The sequence below is a fragment of the Neoarius graeffei genome, chromosome 12 (genome assembly GCF_027579695.1).
Source record: "Neoarius graeffei isolate fNeoGra1 chromosome 12, fNeoGra1.pri, whole genome shotgun sequence".
In the NCBI taxonomy this organism is placed as follows: Eukaryota; Metazoa; Chordata; class Actinopteri; order Siluriformes; family Ariidae; genus Neoarius; species Neoarius graeffei.
In genome coordinates, this window is record NC_083580.1 from 57,728,733 (window position 1) to 57,751,706 (window position 22,974).

The 22,974-nt window shown below is 42.9% G+C and overlaps 1 protein-coding gene across 1 annotated transcript; it reads left to right on the forward strand.

Moving 5' to 3' along the window:
• Positions 1-875: 875 nt before the first annotated feature.
• Positions 876-16,267, forward strand: bud13 (BUD13 homolog). Its single transcript, XM_060936104.1, has 11 exons — positions 876-1,026; positions 1,207-1,306; positions 4,299-4,383; positions 4,604-4,646; positions 4,793-5,355; positions 5,433-5,686; positions 11,190-11,298; positions 11,401-11,539; positions 11,906-12,096; positions 14,111-14,192; positions 15,960-16,267. Exons 1-11 carry the CDS (start codon positions 881-883, stop codon positions 16,051-16,053), a joined length of 1,806 nt encoding a protein of 601 aa, XP_060792087.1. The 5' UTR covers positions 876-880; the 3' UTR covers positions 16,054-16,267.
• Positions 16,268-22,974: the final 6,707 nt, after the last annotated feature.

Genomic DNA, 22,974 nt, shown 5'->3' on the forward strand with positions numbered 1-22,974 from the left:
ACTGTGGGGGAAACCGGAGCACCCTGAGGAAACCCACGCGGACACGGGAAGAACATGCAAACTCCACACAGAAAGGCCCTCACCGGCCACGGGGCTCGAACCCGGACCTGCTTGATGTGAGGCGACAGCGCTAACCACTACACCACCGTGCCGCCATGTAAATACTTAATTTATTTTAATTTATCTAGAAGTTTTCTCTATTTTCTATTCTCTGTTTATCTGTAATGATGCTGCTGGAATCTTAATTTCCCTGAGGGAACCCTCCCAAAGGGATCAATAAAGTTTTATCTAATTTAATCATACATGTGTGGTTTCACCTCTTGATATTTAATTTGGAGAGTTCCTATTTCAAAATCGCTATCGCTTTCAGACATTTTACACAACCTCTCACGACCAAAGTCTGTACACGTGTGCTCGGTTCGCAGGTAAACACAGAGCTACTCCCAGTCTGTTTGGCTTAAATGACGTCACGACGACTGCCCCCTGGCGGTGAATCAAACCTTCGGAAACTGGCAAACCAACCGTTTTATTCAATTTTAGGTTGCAAATTAGACACTAGGAAGGATTTAATTCGCTTTTTGGGTCGTTCTTCTCGACAATAAAGTTGATATTCTACAGTTCGCCTCTGACCTTTAAGTAATTTAGTTGTGTACTTTGTCCACCTCTGGTTACAAGTCATGTGCCGTTGGTACATATACCTAATATTTCTTTAACTTTAAAAGGTCAAGATAATGAACTATTAGTTTCTTTATCAATCAAAAGTGGCAGTTCTGTCGATGAGGTTTCAGCTTTGGAGGGATCAAAAAATTCCATTTGCGGAATTGCGCTGTACTATTTGACCCTCTGCGGTATCCGTTTAGTGACGTAGGTCATAAACAAAATGGCTGCCTCCAAGAGCGCAATAAGTGCAAGTACTAGTATTTCAAAAGCAGATTACTTAAAGCGCTATTTATCAAAAGACGAAGATGGCAAGAAGTCAAAAGAGAAGAAAGTTAAGAAAAAACGCCCTAAATTCGCCGGGAGAGGGTAAATAAAAATGAAATTATCCATAGCACTGGTTGTAGCAGGTAGAAAGTTAGCCTAGCATGTGAGTATTATTATAATAATAATAATCACAACAACAGTAGTGGAATTCAGTAGGTGTAGGTGGCCGACCTAAACAAACATTAATTTTAAAATGGATTGATGGAGTATTAAAATTTGCAGGATGAAAATTGTCGATGATGACATTGACTGGAGGGAACTGGCTGTAAACATGGAAGAGAAGGAGAACAAGGATGAAGATGATGAGGAGGAGGCGCCTGTGGTAACTATTGTTTAGATTTGAAGGAGGGTCAGCTACTAGTGGATCTGAAATTCAGCAGATTTTCTTTTCTTTTTTTTCGAGGGTCAAATTTCCAAACTTTCCAAAAGGAAACTGTGGGTGGTAGAAATGGGCAACTGGACTTGCTTGAAAATTCTTGAAAACGTTTCACCTCTCGTCCAAAAGGCTCCCTCAGTTCTGTCTGACTAATAGGGAGTATCAGATATTTATCTTCTCCTGGATCAGAATCAGAATTCTGATGACCAGCTCATCTAAGGTGTCATTGAGGCATCATGTTGGTGTGGGTCACTGGAGGCTGGGTGTGAACGGCGAGTCATTAGGGTGATCAATGGCAATCTGACTCCCTCATGTTCTGTTTGGTCCGTGTACATTTAGGCTACGTTTACATTAGACCGTATCTGTCTCGTTTTCTTCGCGGATGCACTGTCCGTTTACATTAAACCACCTGGAAACGCCGGGAAACGGGAATCCGCCAGCGTCCACGTATTCAATCTAGATCGTATCTGGTCCGGTGCTGTGTAAACATTGAGAATACGCGAATACGCTGTGCTGAGCTCTAGCTGGCGTCCTCATTGGACAACGTCACTGTGACATCCACCTTCCTGATTCGCTGGCGTTGGTCATGTGACGCGACTGCTGAAAAACGGCGCGGACTTCCGCCTTGTATCACCTTTCATTAAAGAGTATAAAAGTATGAAAATACTGCAAATACTGATGCAAATACTGCCCATTGTGTAGTTATGATTGTCTTTAGGCTTGCCATCCTCCCACTTGCAAGTACTAAGTGATATGCGCTGGGATCTCACACACAGCGGCTCAGTCCCGAATCGTGGCTTGTGCACTTCACTCGCGCGCTGTGTGAGCTGCGCAGGGCCGGAGTGCGCACCCTCCAGAGGGCACTCGCTGTTCAGGGCGGAGTGATTTGGAGCGCAGGATGCCTGTGGAGCCGAGCGTATCCGTGTATTGGTGTTGCTGTGTGCACGGCTAACGGTTTTAGTGTCAACGCGAATCGTTTTAAGAACGTTAATCTGATGATCTGCTGATTCGACGTAATGTAAACGTAGCCTTAGATGGTGTTTACATTAGACCGTATCTGTCTCGTTTTCGTCGCGGATGCACTGTCCGTTCACATTAAAACGCCGGGAAACGACTTCACAGGCGGAACAACTTGAATCCGCCAATGTCCACGTATTCAACCCAGTTCGTATCTGATCCGGTGCTGTGTAAACATTGAGGAACGCGGAAACGCTGTGCTGAGCTCTAGCTGATGTCGTCATTGGACAACGTCACTGTGACATCCACCTTCCTGATTCGCTGGCGTTGGGATCACACACACAGCGGCTCAGTCCCGAATCACTGCTCGTGCGCTTCACTCGCGCGCTCTGTGAGCTGCGCAGGGCCGGAGTGCGCACCCTCCAGAGGGCACTCGCTGTTCAGGGCGGAGTGATTTGGAGCGCAGGAGGAAGCGCTGAGCCGCACTGAGGCTTATTTACACATTTCAACTTATTTACCTCCTTCAGGCGCTTAAACTCAGTGAGAACATGAACATCACGGCCAGGTGTGTTTATCTGCTGGAGAAGGTGTTCGCTTGCCATCCTTCCACTTGCAAGTGGTGAGTGACTTGCGCATGCCCGATATGCACTGGGATCATGTGACGTGCCGTCTAATTAGTCATGTGATTAGCGTATCCGTGTATTGGCGTTGCTGTGTGAACGCGAATCGTGTATTGGCGTTGCTGTGTGCACGCGAATCGTTTTAAAAACGTTAATCTGATGATCCGCTGATACGGTCTAATGTAAACACCACCTTATATGCCAGAAAAAGCACTTACATCTACCTAAATCAAAACTCAAAAATAGAATACCGTTGATTTCTTTTTAATAGATATACATTGTGCTTCACAAGTCATAAACAGTAGGTTCCAGGAGCATAACCTGAAATCCCTTGATGAGCAAGATCTTCTGGGGCGGTTTGCAGTCGAGTGTGAAGCGGCTGGGATGAGAATCAGCACCTCCAAGTCTGAGGCCATGGTTCTCGACCGGAAAAGGGTGGCTTGCCCTCTTCAGGTTGGTGGAGAAGTCCTGCCTCAAGTGGAGGAGTTTAAGTATCTCGGGATCTTATTCACGAGTGAGGTAAGGATGGAGCGTGAGATCGACAGGCGGATCGGTGCAGCCTCTGCAGTGATGCGGTCGCTTTACCGGTCCGTCGTGGTGAAGAAGGAGCTGAGCCAAAAGGCGAAGCTCTCAATTTACCGGTCGATCTACGTTCCGACTCACCTATGGTCATGAGCTTTGGGTAATGACCGAAAGAAGAAGATCGCGGATACAAGCGGCCGAAATGAGTTTTCTTTGCAGGGTGGCTGGGCGCTCCCTTAGAGATAGGGTGAGAAGCACAGTCACTCGGGAGGAGCTCGGAGTAGAGCCGCTGCTCCTCCACATCGAGAGGAATCAGCTGAGGTGGCTCGGGCATCTTTTTCGGATGCCTCCTGGACGCCTCCCTGGGGAGGTGTTCCAGGCATGTCCCCCCGGGAGGAGGCCCCGGGGAAGACCCAGGACACGCTAGAGGGACTATGTCTCTCGGCTGGCCTGGGAACGCCTCGGTGTTCTTCCCGAGGAGCTGGCCGAGGTGTCTGGGGAAAGGGAAGTTTGGGCTTCCATGCTTAGACTGCTGCCTCCGCGACCCGGCCCCGGATAAAGCGGAAGAAGACGAGACGAGCAAGATCTTATAGATTAATTAAATAGGAGTGCCATGAAATAGAGTTTTGTGTTTTTGGGGGAGAGAAGGATTCCTGGTCTGATGATAAATGTTTGTCTGGGAGGGTTTATTTATTTATTTGGTTGGTTGGTTTTCCTAATTACATGGCAGCAACTTATAGAACTAATACAAATAAAACTGTCAGAAACATGATTTTACTGTCTACGCTAAATTAAGTTGTGCTTTGAGTTGGATTTATTTTAATTCTTTGTTACTTCAGATTGCAGAAATAATAGATGAGCGTCCAGATGATGTCAAGCAACTTGAAGTCTTTAGATCTAGTAACAAGTGGAAAGTTCTGGGAGGTGAGGCATTTAAGATTTTAACTGCTAATCATCTTTATAGCATAGTGCTGTTGAATTCTAGCTTATAGAAAACTAGTCAACTTCCCACCACATCACACCTATGCCATGCCATGCCATTGTTGGTTATTTTCCTAAAACAGCATGCCCTAAGTGATTTATTCCTTACTTTTATGTAAGCTGTATCGTTAGCATTATTAATGTACGTTTTGCCTTTTCCCAGCCACAAATGAAGAATCGCAAGAAGTCCTGCATTCTGTAACAAGGTAACTGAGGTTAATTTTCTCTAAATATCTAATATTAGACTGTCAGCTTTAGAATGAATGTGTAGTTTTTAACATTCTATATCTTATACTTATTAAAGCTCAGAGGTTAAGGGGACTAGAATAACTCGACATGGTTCTCTTGATAGTTCTCCAGTACAAAGAGGACGCCACGATTCTCCCGATCTCTCGCCCAAGAGGAAGTCTCGCCACGATTCTCCCGATCTCTCGCCCAAGAGGAAGTCTCGCCACGATTCTCCCGATCTCTCGCCCAAGAGGAAGTCTCGCCACGATTCTCCCGATCTCTCGCCCAAGAGGAAGTCTCGCCACGATTCTCCCGATCTCTCGCCCAAGAGGAAGTCTCGCCACGATTCTCCCGATCTCTCGCCCAAGAGGAAGTCTCGCCATGATTCTCCCGATCTCTCGCCCAAGAGGAAGTCTCGCCACGATTCTCCCGATCTCTCGCCCAAGAGGAAGTCTCGCCACGATTCTCCCGCTCTCTCGCCCAAGAGGAAGTCTCGCCACGATTCTCCCGATCTCTCGCCCAAGAGGAAGTCTCGCCACGATGCTCCCGATCTCTCGCCCAAGAGGAAGTCTCGCCACGATTCTCCAGACCTTTCACCTCCCAGACACAGAACAGACACCAAACGGAGACAGCATGACTCCTCATCACCTTCTCCTCCACGAAAAACACAAAAACACCACCATAAAGGTACATAAAGATTTCTTGTCCTCATACCTCATCCTCATAATTGGGGTTTAATAAACATATTGTGTCTCATTTTACAGATTCTCCACAAAGAGACAAGTCCAAATCATCTTCAGCTGGACGTGTGCCAGACTTGGGCCTGTCCCCACCACGAAGACGTCCTAACACCCGACAGGACTCGGGCTCTGATCTGTCTCCCCCCAGGAAAAGAGCACAAGGAGGCAGAGGATCTGATTCTGACCTGTCTCCTCCCAGGAAGAGGCCACAGGATAAACGTGGATCAGACTCCGATCTGTCTCCTCCTCGTAGAACACGCCCTCCTGCTGCACAGATGGTAAGCATGAAGATGCTCAGAATAAGTAAGTGTTGTGTATATGATTACAGCAGTGACTGGTGGATGTCATAACGGGTTTAAAAGTGAAGCCTAAAGGTCTCTGAGGTCCTCTGGTACAATTTTTAACCCCACCTATTCCCATGTTAATGTTATGGTCACACTACAGTTTGTGATGATTTGCAATGGGTTATCGATGAAAATGAGGCGTTTTGGTGACAATGCATGGTGATATACAGGCGAGCTAAAAGCTGTGGTCACACAGCAGGCAAACACTTGACTGTCACGCTTTCGTGTGCTCGAGCAGCTACATCGCTCACAGGACCCAATCGTTATGGGGAACACCTGATGCTGATTTGAGCGCATTCAGCACGCGCATATAAGGACACAGAAGCTTTGCAAAGTATTATCTCTGTCACATTCATTTCTAGCCATGTTTATGACTGCTTTCGGCTTCGTTTTTGTAAATATCACACCTGCTAATAAACCCTCCTCTTGCACTTAGATCCGTCTACCGCCGCATGTTTGACAGAATACTTGCAAAGTCTCTGTGAAAACGGCATCCTTGTATGCGCATGCTGATTGCACTCAAATTAGCATCAGGTGTTTCCCATAACGGCTGTGTCCCAAGCACGCACACAACGTGCTCTGAAGAATCCTCGAATGTAAGTGCTCTTTTTAAGTCTCGGGTAAGGTTGCGCTATGCCAAGCAGCTGTGTTAATGAGGCTCCCTTGAGCATTGGGGCCAGGGATTCGAGACAAATACATCTCAAGAGACGCAAAGAAGGTTCCCCAAGCTTCGGGAAATATTCCCAAACCCATCTTAGTTTGCCAACAAAAACATCACCACCAAACTTCAATGCATGCAATGAATATTTTTTTTGTGTTGTTTTTGGCCACTCACGAGGCAAAGACACAACAATAAACAACTTGCAAAGCTCAGAGAACATTCGTTTTTGTTTTTGTAAATATCATGCCTGCAGTTGCATGATTGGTGGCGATGCTACCAAGTTTTTTTTTTATCGCCAAGTATTCGCAAACACATCGCGAGCTGTCGTGTGACCAGGGTCTTGGGGAACGGAACACAAGCCAAACTTGCATTTTAAGTTACATTACCACAAATTATTTTGTGTCACAGATTGTGCTGTCATTTTTTTTTTAAAGTTCACTTGACCTTGGTATCTCCCCTAATATTTTTCTTTACAATGCACATGTTGTATAGGAGTTATTTGATGCTGATTAAAAGGGTGTGGTTGATAAAGGTGACTGACAGTTTTGGGAGTGGGCTAGAAATGGCAGTTAAGCCTCGTACACGCTTTCCAACATGCAGCCAAAGCTCTAATTGAGTCTAAAGCCCAGTGAACTTCATTAAATATCTTTGTACCAAAGATTTAAAAAGTGGTTCGCACTGTCTCCTCACAGCAAGAAGGTTCTGGGTTCGAGCCCAGTGGCCAACGAGGGGCCTTTCTGTGTGGAGTTTGCATGTTTTTGCATGGCTGCGTGGGTTTCCTTGGGGTGTTCCAGTTTCCCCCCACAGTCCAAAGACAAGCTATTAGATTAACTGGCTACTCTAACTTGTCCATAGGTGTGAATGTGGGTGAGAGAGTGCACAGAAGAACTACAGTACTGGCCACCCTACTGCTGTAATTCTGGCCAAGTCAACCAAACGTGGTTCACCTCAACCAGATCGGGTTCAGCAGTGATGACGATGATGACGACCAAGCATTTAGTGTCTTGAGCTGCTGTAAACTAGGGAAGCCATGGCCTAATGGTTAGAGAAGCAGCTTTGGGACCAAAAGGTCGCCGGTTTGATTCCTTGGACCAGCAGGAATGGCTGAAGTGCCCTTAACCAAGGCACCTAATCCCCAACTGCTCCCCAGGCTGCTCTGGATATGTTGTACATCACTCTGGATAAGTGTCTGCTAAATGCCTGTAACGTAAACTGTTCAAACTGACCCTCAGGGAGTTCTTTGCAGATTTTTAAGTTATGTGACCTTGTTTTGATGCCTAAACTAGCTCGGTAGCTAGTCAGCTGCTAAATAACATTCACAGATCGAAAACAACTTGAAGGGAAGATGAAAAATAACCTCAATGAGGCTGTAGCTCATACCGGCGAGTGTTGTGTGTGAGTTTGAAATCCGATCAATCCTGTGGGAGGAGTAGCGATTTTTGTGAAATTGCATATGACCCCTGTGTAGCTGCATCCATGGAAGGTGGCGCCACCTGGTGAACAATTCTTGTTGGAATATGTCTTTGGAGTCTTCTGGGTGAGTTTCAGTGAAAACGTCCGAGCAGTTTACGAACAGTAGTGTTTGGTGTGACGAGTCACCCAAAATTTTCAAACTCCCATAAAATCTTAAATATGACAGGTGGTGCCACTATCATGGCAACTTTTATGCACACCCACCTGGAGAACATTGTATGCAAGTTTGATTGAAATCCGAACAATCTTATAGGAGGAGTAGCAATTTTTGTAAATTGTGGACGGACGGATGACGCATGATCGCATAAGCTCATCTGGCGTGGCCTGTGGCCGGATGAGCTAAAAACGACCTCACTTGAAAGATAATATTAATACTAATTTGATGTGCATATTAAACCTGCTCAAGTCATGTCATGCTGAAATAAATTATGTGAACATGCTGTTCAGTTATGTACAGTTAGGTCCATAAATATTTGGACAGAGACAACATTTTTCTAATTTTGGTTCTGTACATTACCACAAGGAATTTTGAACAAAACAATTCAGATGCAGTTGAAGTTCAGACTTTCAGCTTTATTAATTCAGTGGGTTGAACAAAATGATTGCATAAAAATGTGAGGAACTAAAGCATTTTTTTAAACACAATCCCTTCATTTCAGGGGCTCAAAAGTAATTGGACAAATTAAATAATTGTAAATAAAATGTTCATTTCTAATACTTGGTTGAAAACCCTTTGTTGGCAATGACTGCCTGAAGTCTTGAACTCATGGACATCAGCAGACGCTGTGTTTCCTCCTTTTTAATGCTCTGCCAGGCCTTTACTGCAGCGGTTTTCAGTTGCTGTCTGTTTGTGAGCCTTTCTGTCTGAAGTTTAGTCTTTAACAAGTGAAATGCATGCTCAATTGGGTTGAGATCAGGTGACTGACTTGGCCATTCAAGAATATTCCACTTCTTTGCTTTAATAAACTCCTGGGTTGCTTTGGCTTTATGTTCTGGGTCATTGTCCATCTGTATTATGAAACGCCGACCAATCAGTTTGACTGGATTTGAGCACACAGTATGTCTCTGAATACCTCAGAATTCATCCGGCTGCTTCTGTCCTGTGTCACATCATCAATAAACACTAGTGACCCAGTGCCACTGGCAGCCATGCATGCCCAAGCCATCACACTGCCTCCGCCATGTTTTACAGATGATGTGGTATGCTTTGGATCATGAGCTGTACCACACCTTCGCCATACTTTTTTCTTTCCATCATTCTGGTCAAGGTTGATCTTGGTTTCATCTGTCCAAAGAATGTTCTTCCAGAACTGTGCTGGCTTTTTTAGATGTTTTTTAGCAAAGTCCAATCTAGCCTTTTTATTCTTGAGCCTTATGAGTGGCTTGCACCGTGCAGTGAACCCTCTGTATTTACTTTCATGCAGTCTTCTCTTTATGGTAGATTTGGATATTGATACGCCTACCTCCTGGAGAGTGTTGTTCACTTGGTTGGCTGTTGTGAAGGGGTTTCTCTTCACCATGGAAATTATTCTGTGATCATCCACCACTGTTGTCTTCTGTGAGTGTCCAGGTCTTTTTGCATTGATGAGTTCACCAGTGCTTTCTTTCTTTCTCAGGATGTACCAGACTGTAGATTTTGCCACTCCTAATATTGTAGCAATTTCTCGGATGGGTTTTTTTCTGTTTTCACAGCTTAAGGATGGCTTGTTTCACCTGCATGGAGAGCTCCTTTGACCGCATGTTTTCTTCACAGCAAAATCTTCCAAATGCAAGCACCACACCTCAAATCAACTCCAGGCCTTTTATCTGCTTAATTGAGAATGACATAACGAAGGAATTTCCCACACCTGCCCATGAAATAGCCTTTGAGTCAATTGTCCAATTACTTTTGGTCCCTTTAAAAACAGGGTGGCACATGTTAAGGAGCTGAAACTCCTAAACCCTTCATCCAATTTTAATGTGGATACCCTCAAATGAAAGCTGAAAGTCTGGACTTTATGTCCATGTCCATTATATAACTATAACTTGAATATGTTTCAGTAAACAGGTAAAAAAAATAAAATTTGTGTCAGTGTCCAAATATATATGGACCTAACTGTAGCTCAGTTTGCCAGTCACTATTTGTTCACGTCACTATTCTTCACATGGATAATTTATTGTTGTTGATAAATCATGAAGAATAGCTTCTTTTTTTTTTTTCTCCAAAAAATGTTATGTTGACTGATGTTTAGCAGTATATTTTCAGCTGGTACATTGTATTAGCTATTTAATGTATACTTACATTTGATTTGATTAACTTGACGGATTTCCCAGCGTCAGCTAGCTAGCAGATGAATAGTAGCTCGTTCAGTCATCGCTCACATCTTTTCCTGAAAATAGTAAAATGAATATACTTGCGCAAATTTTATATACAACTTCAATTTAGCAACATATTTAACATATTCGATACTAATCCTGCCCTGAGTACTGTGCAAAAAAAAAAGTGTTTGCACTTGTCAAGAAGGGGTGTGTCCACAGTCAGTATGGGCGGCTCAAATGTTTCACCAAAAAAGGCTTCAAAAGCACACCGTGGGAGCAAACAATGCTATGTTGTCTACATATTATGGACACTTGATTGAAGCTGGATGAACAAATGGAGAGAGTGATAGCACATGTGTACTGATTGATCCAGAGCTCAACTTGAAAAAAAATGTTGTTGAGTGTGAGAATTTTGTCAAGCCTGGTACACGGTGGTGTAGTGGTTAGCACTGTAGCCTCATAGCAAGAAGGTTCTGGGTTTGAGCCCAGTGGCTGATGGGGGGGGGTGTCTTTCTGTTCAGAGTTTGCATGTTCTCCCCGTGTCCACGTGGGTTTCCTCCAGGTGCTCCAGTTTCCCCCACAGTCCAAAGACATGCAGTTAGGTTAACATGGGGCGGCCTTTGGCTGAAGTGCCCTTGAGCAAGGTGCCTGACCCCTAACTGCTCCCTGGGTGCTGTAGTATGGCTGCCCACTGCTCTGTGTGTGTGTGTGTGTGTGTGTGTGTGTGTGTGTGTGTGTGTGTGTGTGTGTGTGTGTGTGTTCACTGTTTCAGATGGGTTAAATGCAGAGGATGAATTTCACTGTGCTTGAGTGTGCATGTGACAAATAAAGGCGGCTTCTCTCTCACAGCTGCTAACATCTCACTGAAATATCAACTATGCAGCACTAACCAACAAAATTAGCACCAAAATTGTTAAGCACATCACAAATCTTTCACTTTTAAACATCTGTAATATTCTTCCTTTAATGTTCCTTAACCTGTTTCATGAATCTGATTGCTTGCAGGGGCCTCAAATGTTATCTGGTGGAGCTGCTGGTCTGGTGTCTTCTGAAACCCTGCGGAAAGAGCAGGAGGAACTGCGCAGAAGGGAAAAATACAACCGCCCACTAGAAGGTCTTTGCTTTGTAAATAGGACTATATTTCTAGTACTGTAGTTCTTCTATGAGGTGTAATACCTGAACTACTGCTTAACTATTGACCATTCTATTCCCCCAGAGGAGTCCCGTCTTGCAGAGACTGTTTTTCGAGATAAAACAGGAAAGAAGCGTGACCTGGAGTCCGAGCGTGCTGAGCAGAGCAGGAAAGCGGGGGAGAAGGCAGAGAAGGATGAGAAATATGCACAGTGGGGCAAAGGGTGAGCTTTTAATATGGGTTTCCAAGGACTGTGGAAAAAGTTATTTGAGAAATAAAACTCTGCTGTTGGAGGAAAATAATCAGCACTGGGGTGCTGCGATGCGGCCTGACACAAAGTGGAGTTACTATTGCCATGCCGAAATTGATCCTTTTTCAATTATAGCACATACTGAAGTGTTTTCTTCCCCACAATAATTTGCCAATGTTTATCATTTTTATTTAAAAAAATAAAGAATAACGATGTAATACGTTTCATACATTTCGAGTAACATTTTCATTATCCATGGAACAAGGCTGCTGTTATTAAAGAGCATATCATTTTAACTAGCGCTCTCTCTCTCTCTCTCTCTCTCTCTCTCTCTCACAGACTGGTGCAGACTCAGATGCAGCAGCAGAACGTAGCTGATGCACTCCGAGAGGCTCAGAAACCACTGGCGCGTCACATTGATGATGAAGACCTGGACAAGATGCTGAGAGAGCAGGAGAGAGAGGGAGACCCAATGGCTGCTCTCCTGCGCAAGAAGAAGGAGAAGAACGCAAAAACCAAAGGGGTCAAAGGTGAGGACTGATTAGAGTAATTTAGGGCAGTAATAAAGCCTACATTACAGGAGTATTATTGGAAGGCAACGAAAACAAGAAGCTCTAAATATACAGATATTTTCTTGACAATAGGTCAGACCCAGTGCTGTAGTCAAGTCACTAAACTTCGAGTCCGAGTCCAGTCTCGAGTCCTCGGTGTTCAAGTCCGAGCCATTAAAGAAAATTTAAAGTCGAGTCCACTATTGATCCGAGTCAAGTCCGAGAACAAGACTCCAACTGCACCATTTGACGGTGGCTTTTGCTGCCTTTATGTGAAAGCGTCTCTGCTACTGTGTTGGACTAACGTTACTGCTCGACTGCCCCGTTTTAGTTAACAGGCTACAGATAAAAAGCTTGTTCAGCGCTCAGCAAGCCCCGCCCACTATCAACAGGGCAAATAACATGAGAGGGTTAACACTAGCTAGTTCATCGCTCAGCAAGCCCCACCCACTATCAACAGGGCAATGAACATAGCGTGTCACTTCCTTCTGTGGGTGGAGTCTTGCCAAATGACGATTGAAGTTCGAGGTTGTCCCCGTCGTCTCCTCGATAGTTCTTCTTCATATGGAACACACAGCAGTGCATTTTTTTCCCCACTGCACGAGAAGTCTGTATAAGCAAAGCGGCCAATCCTAGGGGCTTCTCTCCAGGCATTTTAGTGCCATTAATGTTTGTTTGTTCCTGAACATGACGTATGAACAGGTGAATGTGCATTCTCTTGCACAAAATTAGTATAAAAATTAATGTAGATATAAATATCTTCTGCCAAATTATGGCGGCATGTTACAAAAAATAAAGAAAACATCCGAGTCCTCGGCTCCAATTTACGAGTCCGAATGCAGTTAATGCACGAGTCTGAGTCATCAGTGCTCAAGTCCAAGTCAAGTCACGAGTCCTTAAAATTAGGGCACAAGTCGGACTCATATCAGACCAGTATAAGAGACACAAACTCAAAACAAGTCTTAATTCTGTCTTAGCTAGAGGGAAAATTTATAATCTAATATAGTGATATAGAATGTCACATGAAGGCTGTTTAGATAGTTTAGGTATAATTGTTTTTGTCTTTGCTACCTGTTGATTCTGTTTACCACAACAGTTTTTCTAATCATTTATATAGGGTTGTACTTTTTTAATTTGTATTTGTGTAGTGGGTGGACCCCATACTGACATCCTACAGTCACCAAAGCAATGTTCTGCAAACTTTTGTACAAAAGTCATAATTACTTTTAAGTGATTTTGTAAGGTATAAAAGAGTAGAAATTTAAAAAAGAAGAAATTCTGTCTTGCACTGTTCTTTCCTGTATAAGAAAGAAAGAAAGAAAGAAAGCACAACTTTATTCATCACACACTTGTGAAATTTCCTCTCTGCATTTAACCCATCTGAAGCAGTGAACACACACATGAGCAATGAGCACACACACATACCCAGAGCAGTGGGCAGCCATGCTAACAGCGCCCGGGGAGCAGTTGGGGTTAGGTGCCTCGCTCAAGGACACCTCAGCCCAAGGCCGTCCCATATTAACCTAACCGCATGTCTTTGGACTGTGGGGGAAACCGGAGCACCTGGAGGAAAGCCACGCAGACATGGGGAGAACATGCAAACTCCACACAGAAAGGCCCTCGCCGGCCACTGGGTTCGAACCCAGAACCTTCTTGCTGTGAGGCGACCGTGGTGACCACTACACCACCGTGCCGCCCTCTGTAGAATTAGTGTACCAGTCACTTAATTAATTTAAGTCCTATTTAACAGTTGAGTTGTTGTCTAAGCTGTAATACTAGTTCATCATTTCAAGCCAATATGGGGCTCAGTAACTACTTGGTAGTGGCTCGGCAGATCCCTTGTTATTTCTGAATTAAAAATGAGTCAACTTCAAAGCATTTCTTTTAGTCTTCATTTCATACTCACCACAGTGTTTACTTTTTTTTTTGGTCACATTTGACAGCATGTCCGCACCTTACACATTGCCAATCTGTTTTTGTTTGTTTTTTAAAGACAGACCTCGTTACCAGGGTCCACCTCCACCCCCAAATCGCTTCAAAATCATGCCGGGATATCGCTGGGATGGAGTAGACAGGTACTTTTTTTTTTTTTTTTTAAATTTCTGATGTCTGAACTAAAACATTTGTGGGCGATGTTGTTAAAGGAAAACAATCAATGACTGGGTGGTGTGATGCAGCCCAACGTAAATCAGAGTTACCACCATAAAGTTGGTTATTTTCCTGTAACAGCACATCTCAAACTGTTTTATTCCTTTATAGCACAGCAGTTTCCAAATATTGTATTTCTTAAGAACTGCTTGCTGTACTTTTTATCCATTTGTAGTTACATTTAATGTTGTGGATCATCTGTGAATTGTTAGTTATTATTAACTTCAGAGCAGCTATAAACACTCATTCCCTCACCAGCCTCTCTTTATTTTTTTTTCACTCTCTTTCACTTAAGACAGCAAAAACGTAGCATATCTGTCCTGAAGACTTTTCTGTGGCGTAAAACTTACGAGCACTGATTAAATGTTGCTCGTTGTTAAATAACTACGCATTTTAAAATCCATTTATTATAAGCCTTAGATTATGCAGCGTGTCTATCATACAAGTCTGTGTGTAAGTTGTTATAGAAACAATAATATATTAGAATGAATGGATTAATACAAACCTGTGATTTGAAATTTCTCCTATAATAGAAAGCTAACAACAACCTTTTGACCAATCAGATTCAAGAATTCAAGAACATTGTGGTATAAAGTAATTGATAAGATGATTGATTGACTGTATGTATGGACCCTTTTCACGTGACGTCACGACAAACGCGGCCGCCATTTTGGACATGTACTACAAGTAGTTTACCACAGCCAACATTGAGGAACGGCAGCAAAGAAAGTTTTTACTTTCAGCAAGACTTCCATCATACCACTATATTGTTGTGCACCTGGATGTAGTAACCATCAACAAACAAGGCAAGGGTTATCATTTTATCGGATCCCGACAGAGAAGATGGATAGCGGCCATTAACAGGAAAGATTGGCAGCCCTCGGCATACCAACGCTTGTGTAGTGACCACTTTGTTGGAGGTAAGACGAATAAAATTAGCCAGAAAAGGCATTACATTGCTGTTAACATTCTGTGGCGGCGAGTGTATAACCAAATAGGTTAAAATAACCCATTGTAACTTCTTTGTTCTTCTGTAGTAGCTATTGTTGACTAGCTAATGTCAACAACATAGTAGCTAGTATGTTACTGTAGCAATGTTTACGTTCAGTCATTTGGATGACTGTTAAAACCTTTCAGTCTCAAGTTTTTCTTTTACTGTATTTACTAGTTTACTGTAATTATGATCCGGCAGCTATTTACACCGGATCCAGTGTAAATAGCTGTCCGAGGTTCCGGAGCGCGCTCCGGCTTGCTCCCCCTCAAATTAAGCAGCGCGCTCTGGCTTGCTCCCGGAGTGCTCCGGCCGAGGTTCCGGAGCGCGCTGCTTAATTTGAGGGGGAGCAAGCCAGAGCGTACGTCAGTGAACAATCCTGGTGGAAGCAGGTAAACGTCGTTCTCTCAGCCTGCTAACCTCAATTTTTGCGAATACCTCTCCCTCTGCTCGCCCTGTAAATGCCCTACGTCGCTGGATAGTGAAGGTGTTTTCTGCATCTCGCTCCTTTTTCTTTTATGTTTTTCGTTTGTCGCCTTCCTCGCATTCAAACCGATTCGAGCCGAAGTCCACTACATGTCCAAAATGGTGGTCGCGTTTACGAAGGTCACGTGACTGAAAAGGGTCTATTGTGTCTATCCAACAATACACAAGATTGATGCATTTTTTTTTTCTTTTAAATATTCCTTTTCCTGTTGTTTAGATCTAATGGGTTTGAACAGAAGCGTTTCACCAGAATATCAGATAAGAAAGCTGTGCAAGAGGAAGCATACAAATGGAGTGTGGAGGACATGTAGATACACATCAGCGTGCGTGTGTGCATGCGCATGCATGTTGCTGTAATTCACCAGCTTGGACTAGGTTGTCTGAATGGACCTTCTGATGAACATGTCATTTGCGTTATCAACCAAACTACATACCGTACATTTTGTGAGTTTTAAGGACTTGAACAGTTGTATATGTGTATCTGGTTTATTTTGTGAGGTTTATTAAATGTTGTGTTTTCTTAAAGTCTTGTGTCAAATGATTTTTAACACATGATCAGTTCAAGTCCTCACATCATCTGTACTTAACGCCCATGGGGTTTGATTAAGGGTGTCTCATCTCATCTCATCTCATTATCTCTAGCTGCTTTATCCTTCTACAGGGTCACAGGCAAGCTGGAGCCTATCCCAGCTTACTACGGGCGAAAGGCGGGGTACACCCTGGACAAGTCGCCAGGTCATCACAGGGCTGACACATAGACAACCATTCACACTCACATTCACACCTACGGTCAATTTAGAGTCACCAGTTAACCTAACCTGCATGTCTTTGGACTGTGGGGGAAACCGGAGCACCCGGAGGAAACCCACGCGGACACGGGGAGAACATGCAAACGCCGCACAGAAAGGCCCTCGTCGGCCACGGGGCTCGGACCTGGACCTTCTTGCTGTGAGGCAACAGCGCTAACCACTACACCACCGTGCCGCCCTTATTAAGGGTGTTTTTCTTGATAAATGAGATGAGATGAATATAATAGAGGGTAACACTGTTATATAAGCACAAGAGGGTGCTCTTCACCAAATATTGTACTGTTACAGCCGAACCATTTTCTCGTTCTGTGCGAGATACTTAACCCTTGTGTTCTCTTTGTTGCTTGTTCTGGCAGCTGAGAAAATAACATTTGAAATGACCAATCTTGAATGCATCTACACCAGTCAAAAGTTTGGACACCCCTACTTATTCATAGGTTTTCTTTATTTTGACTATTTTCTACATTGTAGAACAATACTGAAGACATCACAACTATGAAATAACACATGGAATTATGTGGTTAAAAAAAATGTTTCATATCTTTGATTCTTCCAAGTATCCACCATTTACCTTGATGACGCTTTGCACACTATTGGCATTATCTTAACCAGCTTCATGAGGTCGTCACCTGGAATGCTTTTCAATTAACAGCTGTGCCTTGTCAAAAGTTAATCAGTGCAATTTCTTGCCTTCTTAATGCATTTGAGATCAAACAGTAAATAATAAAAATACAGTAAATAGCCCTATTTCATCCACAACTGTAGTGATCCAGATTATGTCAAGAACCGCTCAACTAAGTAACGAGAAACAACATCCATCATTACCTTAAGACATGAAGGGACTTTTAATTAATAAAAATAAAGAAAAGCGTTGAAATTAGAAGGTGCGTCCAAACTTTTGACTGGTTCTGTATGTTTCAGGTACGAATACAAAATGGAGGCAATGTAGCGCATAGAGTAGTGATTTTGATTTGATTTATTTTTATTAAAATTGTTAGGTGTCAATTGATACTTCACCAGTTTTTGTAATCCATTTTATTACTGGGTCAAAATAACCACCGCATGAAAAGGGCATATACCAGATGCTCCAAAAATAAATGTGTCCTTTTTTTAAGTTCAATAGAGAATATAAGCCACATGAACACAAAATTTCACATTGGGGAGACATTTTAATATGATTTCATTTTGACCCAAACAGAACACAAGGGTTAAGGAGTGTTTTGTTTTCCAAAAATATAATTTACACAATTGTTCATCCCAAATGTAGATGACCAACCAAGACATGATGTGTGCTATAAATCCATACACTCACATGCATGTAGATCTTCAGGGATGTCACATATACACTTGTTTTATGAGGTTTAGGACACAGTATGACCTACAAGCTATAAACATGAACAAAACAGTGTAGCCTTCTTGGTGATTTCTTTTATAATATCCATTCACTGAGCACTTTATTAGGAACACTATACTTGTACTGGGTCGGGCCTCCCTTTGCTCGCAAAACAACCTCAATTCTTCGTGGCATGGATTCCACCAGATGTTGGAAAGATTCCTTCGAGATTCATGTCCATGCTGAAATTATTGCATCCCACAATTCCTGCAGATTTTTCAGGTGCACTTTCATGCCGTGAATCTCCTGTTCAATCACATCCCAAAGGTGTTCTATTGGATTCAGATCCAGTGACTGGGAAGGCCACTGAAGAACAGGGAATTCATTGTCATGTTCATGAAACCAGTCTGAGATGATTTTTGCTGTGTGACACAGTGCGTTATTATACTGGAAGTAGCCTTTGGAAGATGGTAAATTGTGGCCATGAATGGATGCACATGGTTAGCAATAATAACACTCAAATAGGCTGTGGCATTCAAACAATGTTTGTTTGGTATTAACAGGCCCAGAGTGTGCCAAAAAAACATTCCCCACCAGGGGCGTCACTAGGCCTTTTTTACTGGGGCACGTGCCCCAGTAAAAATCAGCTGTGCCCCAGTAAGAAAATGTTGAAAGATTTTCGTAACAAACTAGTTTCTTTGGCAGATCATTTATCTACTGTAAGTTGTAGGACAGAGTGTGTTTCAAACTTCTATCACCTCTTCTTTCTAACTAATTTTCTGATTGGTCTGGGAGATTCTCACTGTAAACATAGCGTGCGTGCGGCGTGCCATGAGTCCATTTAGCCTACTGGAGAGATGAGTCTACTCTTTGGATGAGTCAGAGAACGGGCTCTGGATGAGTTAAGGTAGCGCGAAGTTTTTGCAACAAAACTAAGCAAACCATATTCTAACAAACCCATTAAACTACTTTTCCAGATGGATATCAGACAATTCTTCTCACGAAGCAGAGACAGGGGCAGGGAAACAGTGACATGAGGAGGAGGGTGAGAGAAGTAAGATTAAGGTTGTAGGCTATGTGCTAGTCAGTCATAACTAACCAGCTAAGTTCGTGAATCGTGAGAGTTGAGGTGACACGTTTAGCATCAGCATGCATTAAAAGCCCAAATGCCAACAATAAATATTTTGGGGACTGGGATGTGTTTTCCGTCTCGTTGACCTATTCCTCGCATAACTTCATCCACGAGAGCATGAGAATTATCCACTTTGCATAGGTTGGGGACAGGAATGTTAAGGTGCATTGTGCGGGGGGGCAGTGCCCCAGTAAAGCTTAATTCCTAGTGACGCCCCTGTTCCCCACACCATTACGCTACCACCACCAGCCTGGATTGCTGAAACAAGCCTGGTTGGGTCCAAGGATTTATACTGTTGGTGCCAAATTCTGACTCTGCCATCTGTGTGCCTCAACAGAAAATAAGATTCATCGGACCAGGCTACATTTTTCCAATCTTCAACTGCCCAGTTTTGGTGAACCTGTGCCCAGTGCAGCCTCAGCTTTCTGTCCTTGGCTGACAGAAGTGAAACCTGACGTGGTCTTCTGCTGTTGTAGCTCATCTGCCTCAAGGTTCAACGTGTTGTGCATTCTGAGATGCTTTTCTGCTCACCACAGTTGTACAGAGTGGTTGTCTGAGTTACTGTAGCCTTTCTGTCAGCTCACACCAGTCTCTATTGACCTCTTCCATCAGCAAGGTGTTTCTGTCCACAGAACTGCTGCTCACTGGATGTTTTTCTTTATTGCACCATTCTGAGTAAACTCTTGACTCTTATGTGTGAAAATCCCTGGAGATAATCAGTTATAGAAATATTCAAACCAGCTCCTCTGGCACTAACAATGACACCGCAGTCAAAATCACTGAGATCACATTTTCTCCCATTCTGATGGTTGATGTGATTGGCTGATTAAATAATTGCATAAATGAGTACAGTAGATATACAGGCTTTTATAATAAAGTGCTCGGTGAGTGTAGATCCACTTTGCATTTATATTTGTAAATACGGATTGGCTGTTTTACCAAATTGTTTACAAATGGATTTTATGAATGAAAAAATAATTAATAAGGATGTTTGAAGCAGGTATATGAAAATTACAGCATGGGTATTAGAAAAAAGATTTGGGATGACATAGATTTCCATTACTTACAGTACATTATAGCTTCAGATGTTAAAAATTTCTGATTGACTACATCTGGAGTAAAGGGGAAATTTGTGTTAATTAGATTTTTACTCAGTCATGCCTTTAACAGTGTCTGAGGTCTAATAGTGATTTTGGCAAAAGTGACAGTGGTGAGTGGTCCAATTTTTTCTTCATTCGGTGATCCTGATAGGCAACCTGGACACTTTCAGCTTATCTACCACTCTCTGAAGAGACCGTGCTGGAAACCTTAACACATGTGACAGAGAAAAACATCATGTCAAATTTTCATACCACAGATAGGCAAAATACAGTGGATATAAAAGGTGTACACACCCTGTTAAAATGATATTATTTTACATCAGAAAAACCTGAGACCACGATAAATAATTTCAAAACTTTTCCCACCTTTAACGTGACCTATAACCTGTACAATTCAATTGAAAAACAAACAAATCTGTTCGGAGGAAAAAAATAAAAAACGTACAATAAGCTGGTTGCATAAGTGTGCACACACTTAAACTAATACTTTGTTGAAGCACCTTTTGATTTAATTACAGCATTCAGTCTTTTTGGGTTCACGCCTGCCATCAATTAAAATGACTCTGATTAACCCCAAATAAAGTTCAGACATTTACTCAGTTTTATCCTCCAGCAAAAGCCAGGGTTCACAGAGAGCTTACAAAGCATCAAAGGAATCTCATTGTTGAAAGGTATCAGTCTGGAGAAGGGTACAAAAACATTTCCATGGCATTAGATATACCATGGAGCACAGTGAAGACAGTCATCAAGAAGTGAAGAAAATATGGGACAGCAGTGACATTACTGAGAACTGGACGTCCCTCCAAAATTGATGAAAAGACAAGACGAAAACTGGTCAGGGAGACTGCCAAGAGGCCGACAGCAACACTGAAGGAGCTGCAGGAATTTCTGGCAAGTACTGGTTGTGTACTACATGTGACAACAAGCTCCCATATTCTCCATATGTCTGGACTATGAGGTAGGGTCGCAAGACGGAAGCCTTTTCTGACAAAGAAAAACATCTGATGAAACCAAGGTTGAACTTTTTGGTCACAATTCCAAAAGGTATGTTTGGCAGAAAAACAACACTGCACATCACCAAAAGAACACCATACCCACGGTGAAGCATGGTGGTGGCAGCATCATGTTTTGGGGTTGTTTTTCTTCAGCTGGAACAGGGGCTTTAGTCAAGGTGGAGGGAATTATGAACAGTTCTAAATACCAGTCAGTTTTGGCCCAAAACCTTCAGGTGTCTGCTAAAAAGCTGAAGATGAAGAGGAATTTCATCTTTCAGCACGACAATGACCCCAAGCATACATCGAAATCAACAAAAGAATGGCTTCACCAGAAGAAAATTAAAGTTTTCGAATGGCCCAGCCAGAGCCCAGACCCAAATCCAGTTGAAAGTCTGTGGGGTGACCTGAAGAGGGCTGTGCACAAGAGATTCCCTCGCAATCTGACGGATATGGAGCGCTTTTGCAAGGAAGAGTGGGCAAATATTGCCAAGTCTAAATGTGGCAGGCTGATAGACTCCGACCCAAAAAGACTGAATGCTGTAATTAAATCAAAAGGTGCTTCAACAAAGTATTATTTTAAGGGTGTGCACACTTGTGCAACCAGCTTATTTTACGTTTTTTATTTTTTTATGTTTTTCCCTCGAACAGATTTGTTTGTTTTTCAATTGAATTGTACAGGTTATAGGTCACATTAAAGGTGGGGAAAGTTTTGAAATTATTTATTGTGGTCTCATTTTTTTTACATCAGAAAAACCGATCATTTTAACGGGGTGTGTACACTTTTTATATCCACTGTAGATAAAACCTCAAGGAATCCACATACCATTTTTGTAGTGGTAAACGGTTTGGGTGCCTTCTCTGTAAGTGACAATTGCTCCTTCAGTTGAAATGGAAGAGGACGAGAGTGAAGAGAGGTGTCCCATCCTGGGTAGGTCTCCATTTGGACTGTCCTAAAGTCAGCCCTACAAAACAGCAGTTTATTGCTTCTTTTTTCTTTTGAGAAAAACAAATATAAAATATACATGATTCCAGTCAAATGTAAATTTGTGCCTAAATATTATCCTATCCAGCATATGAATGACTTTTCTTGCCTCAGTGCTGGATTGATAGCAAGGTTATCAGGGCGGGGCAGGGCTTGAAGTCTCTTCCCATAAATGCATTGTGGTTGGATGAAGCTTTGTTGGTAGTGTGTTTGGTAGTGTGTTGTTGGAGTCCTCTCACATCTTACTAGCCTCTTTTTCGCCATCATCAGTGGATCACCTTGTAAAGCCTGAGCTGGATAAGCCTCTTGGTTGGTTGTTATGTAGCTTTGATCCCCTGTAGTGGTGATTAATTCAGGGGAGAATCAGGTATTTTGGCCAGCTCCAAGGTGTATCTGATTCATACACCAGTAAAACAAGTGTACCCTGTACACTGGGCCTCATTTATCAATCTTATAGTACAGTTGTGTGTAAATGATTTTGTAGGCCAAACTATCTAAGGCCCTGCCCACACGGCAATGGATTCAGGTGAATCTGATAAAATTGTTTATCGTTTCGGCCTGGCGTCCACACGGCACTGGCGTTTTGGGTGCCCCAAAACGAAATCTTTTGAGAACGGGTTCCAGAGTGGAAAAATCTGGCAACGGCGCTGTTGCGAAGTCGTCTGGATGAGTAGAACGGATTTGTTTATGATGACGTCACAACCACATGACTGTGAGTGCTTCACGCCGAGTAGAAGTGTAACGAACTCGATGCGAGTTGTCAACAAATCCTATAACTTGGTTCATGAAACGCGCTTACAAAATATTTTCACTGTGAATATTTATTGTGTAATGGTGCAAAGTGAGAGAGAGCGTGAGAGAATAGCCCTTAGGGCAGAGTC

Coding starts and splice junctions, on each gene's coding strand:
- bud13 (XM_060936104.1), top strand. CDS start 881: ATGGCTGCCTCCAAGAGCGCAATAAGTGCAAGTACTAGTATTTCAAAA. Junction 1,027..1,206: donor CCTAAATTCGCCGGGAGAGG/GTAAATAAAAAT, acceptor TAAAATTTGCAG/GATGAAAATTGTCGATGATG. Junction 5,356..5,432: donor ACAAAAACACCACCATAAAG/GTACATAAAGAT, acceptor CTCATTTTACAG/ATTCTCCACAAAGAGACAAG.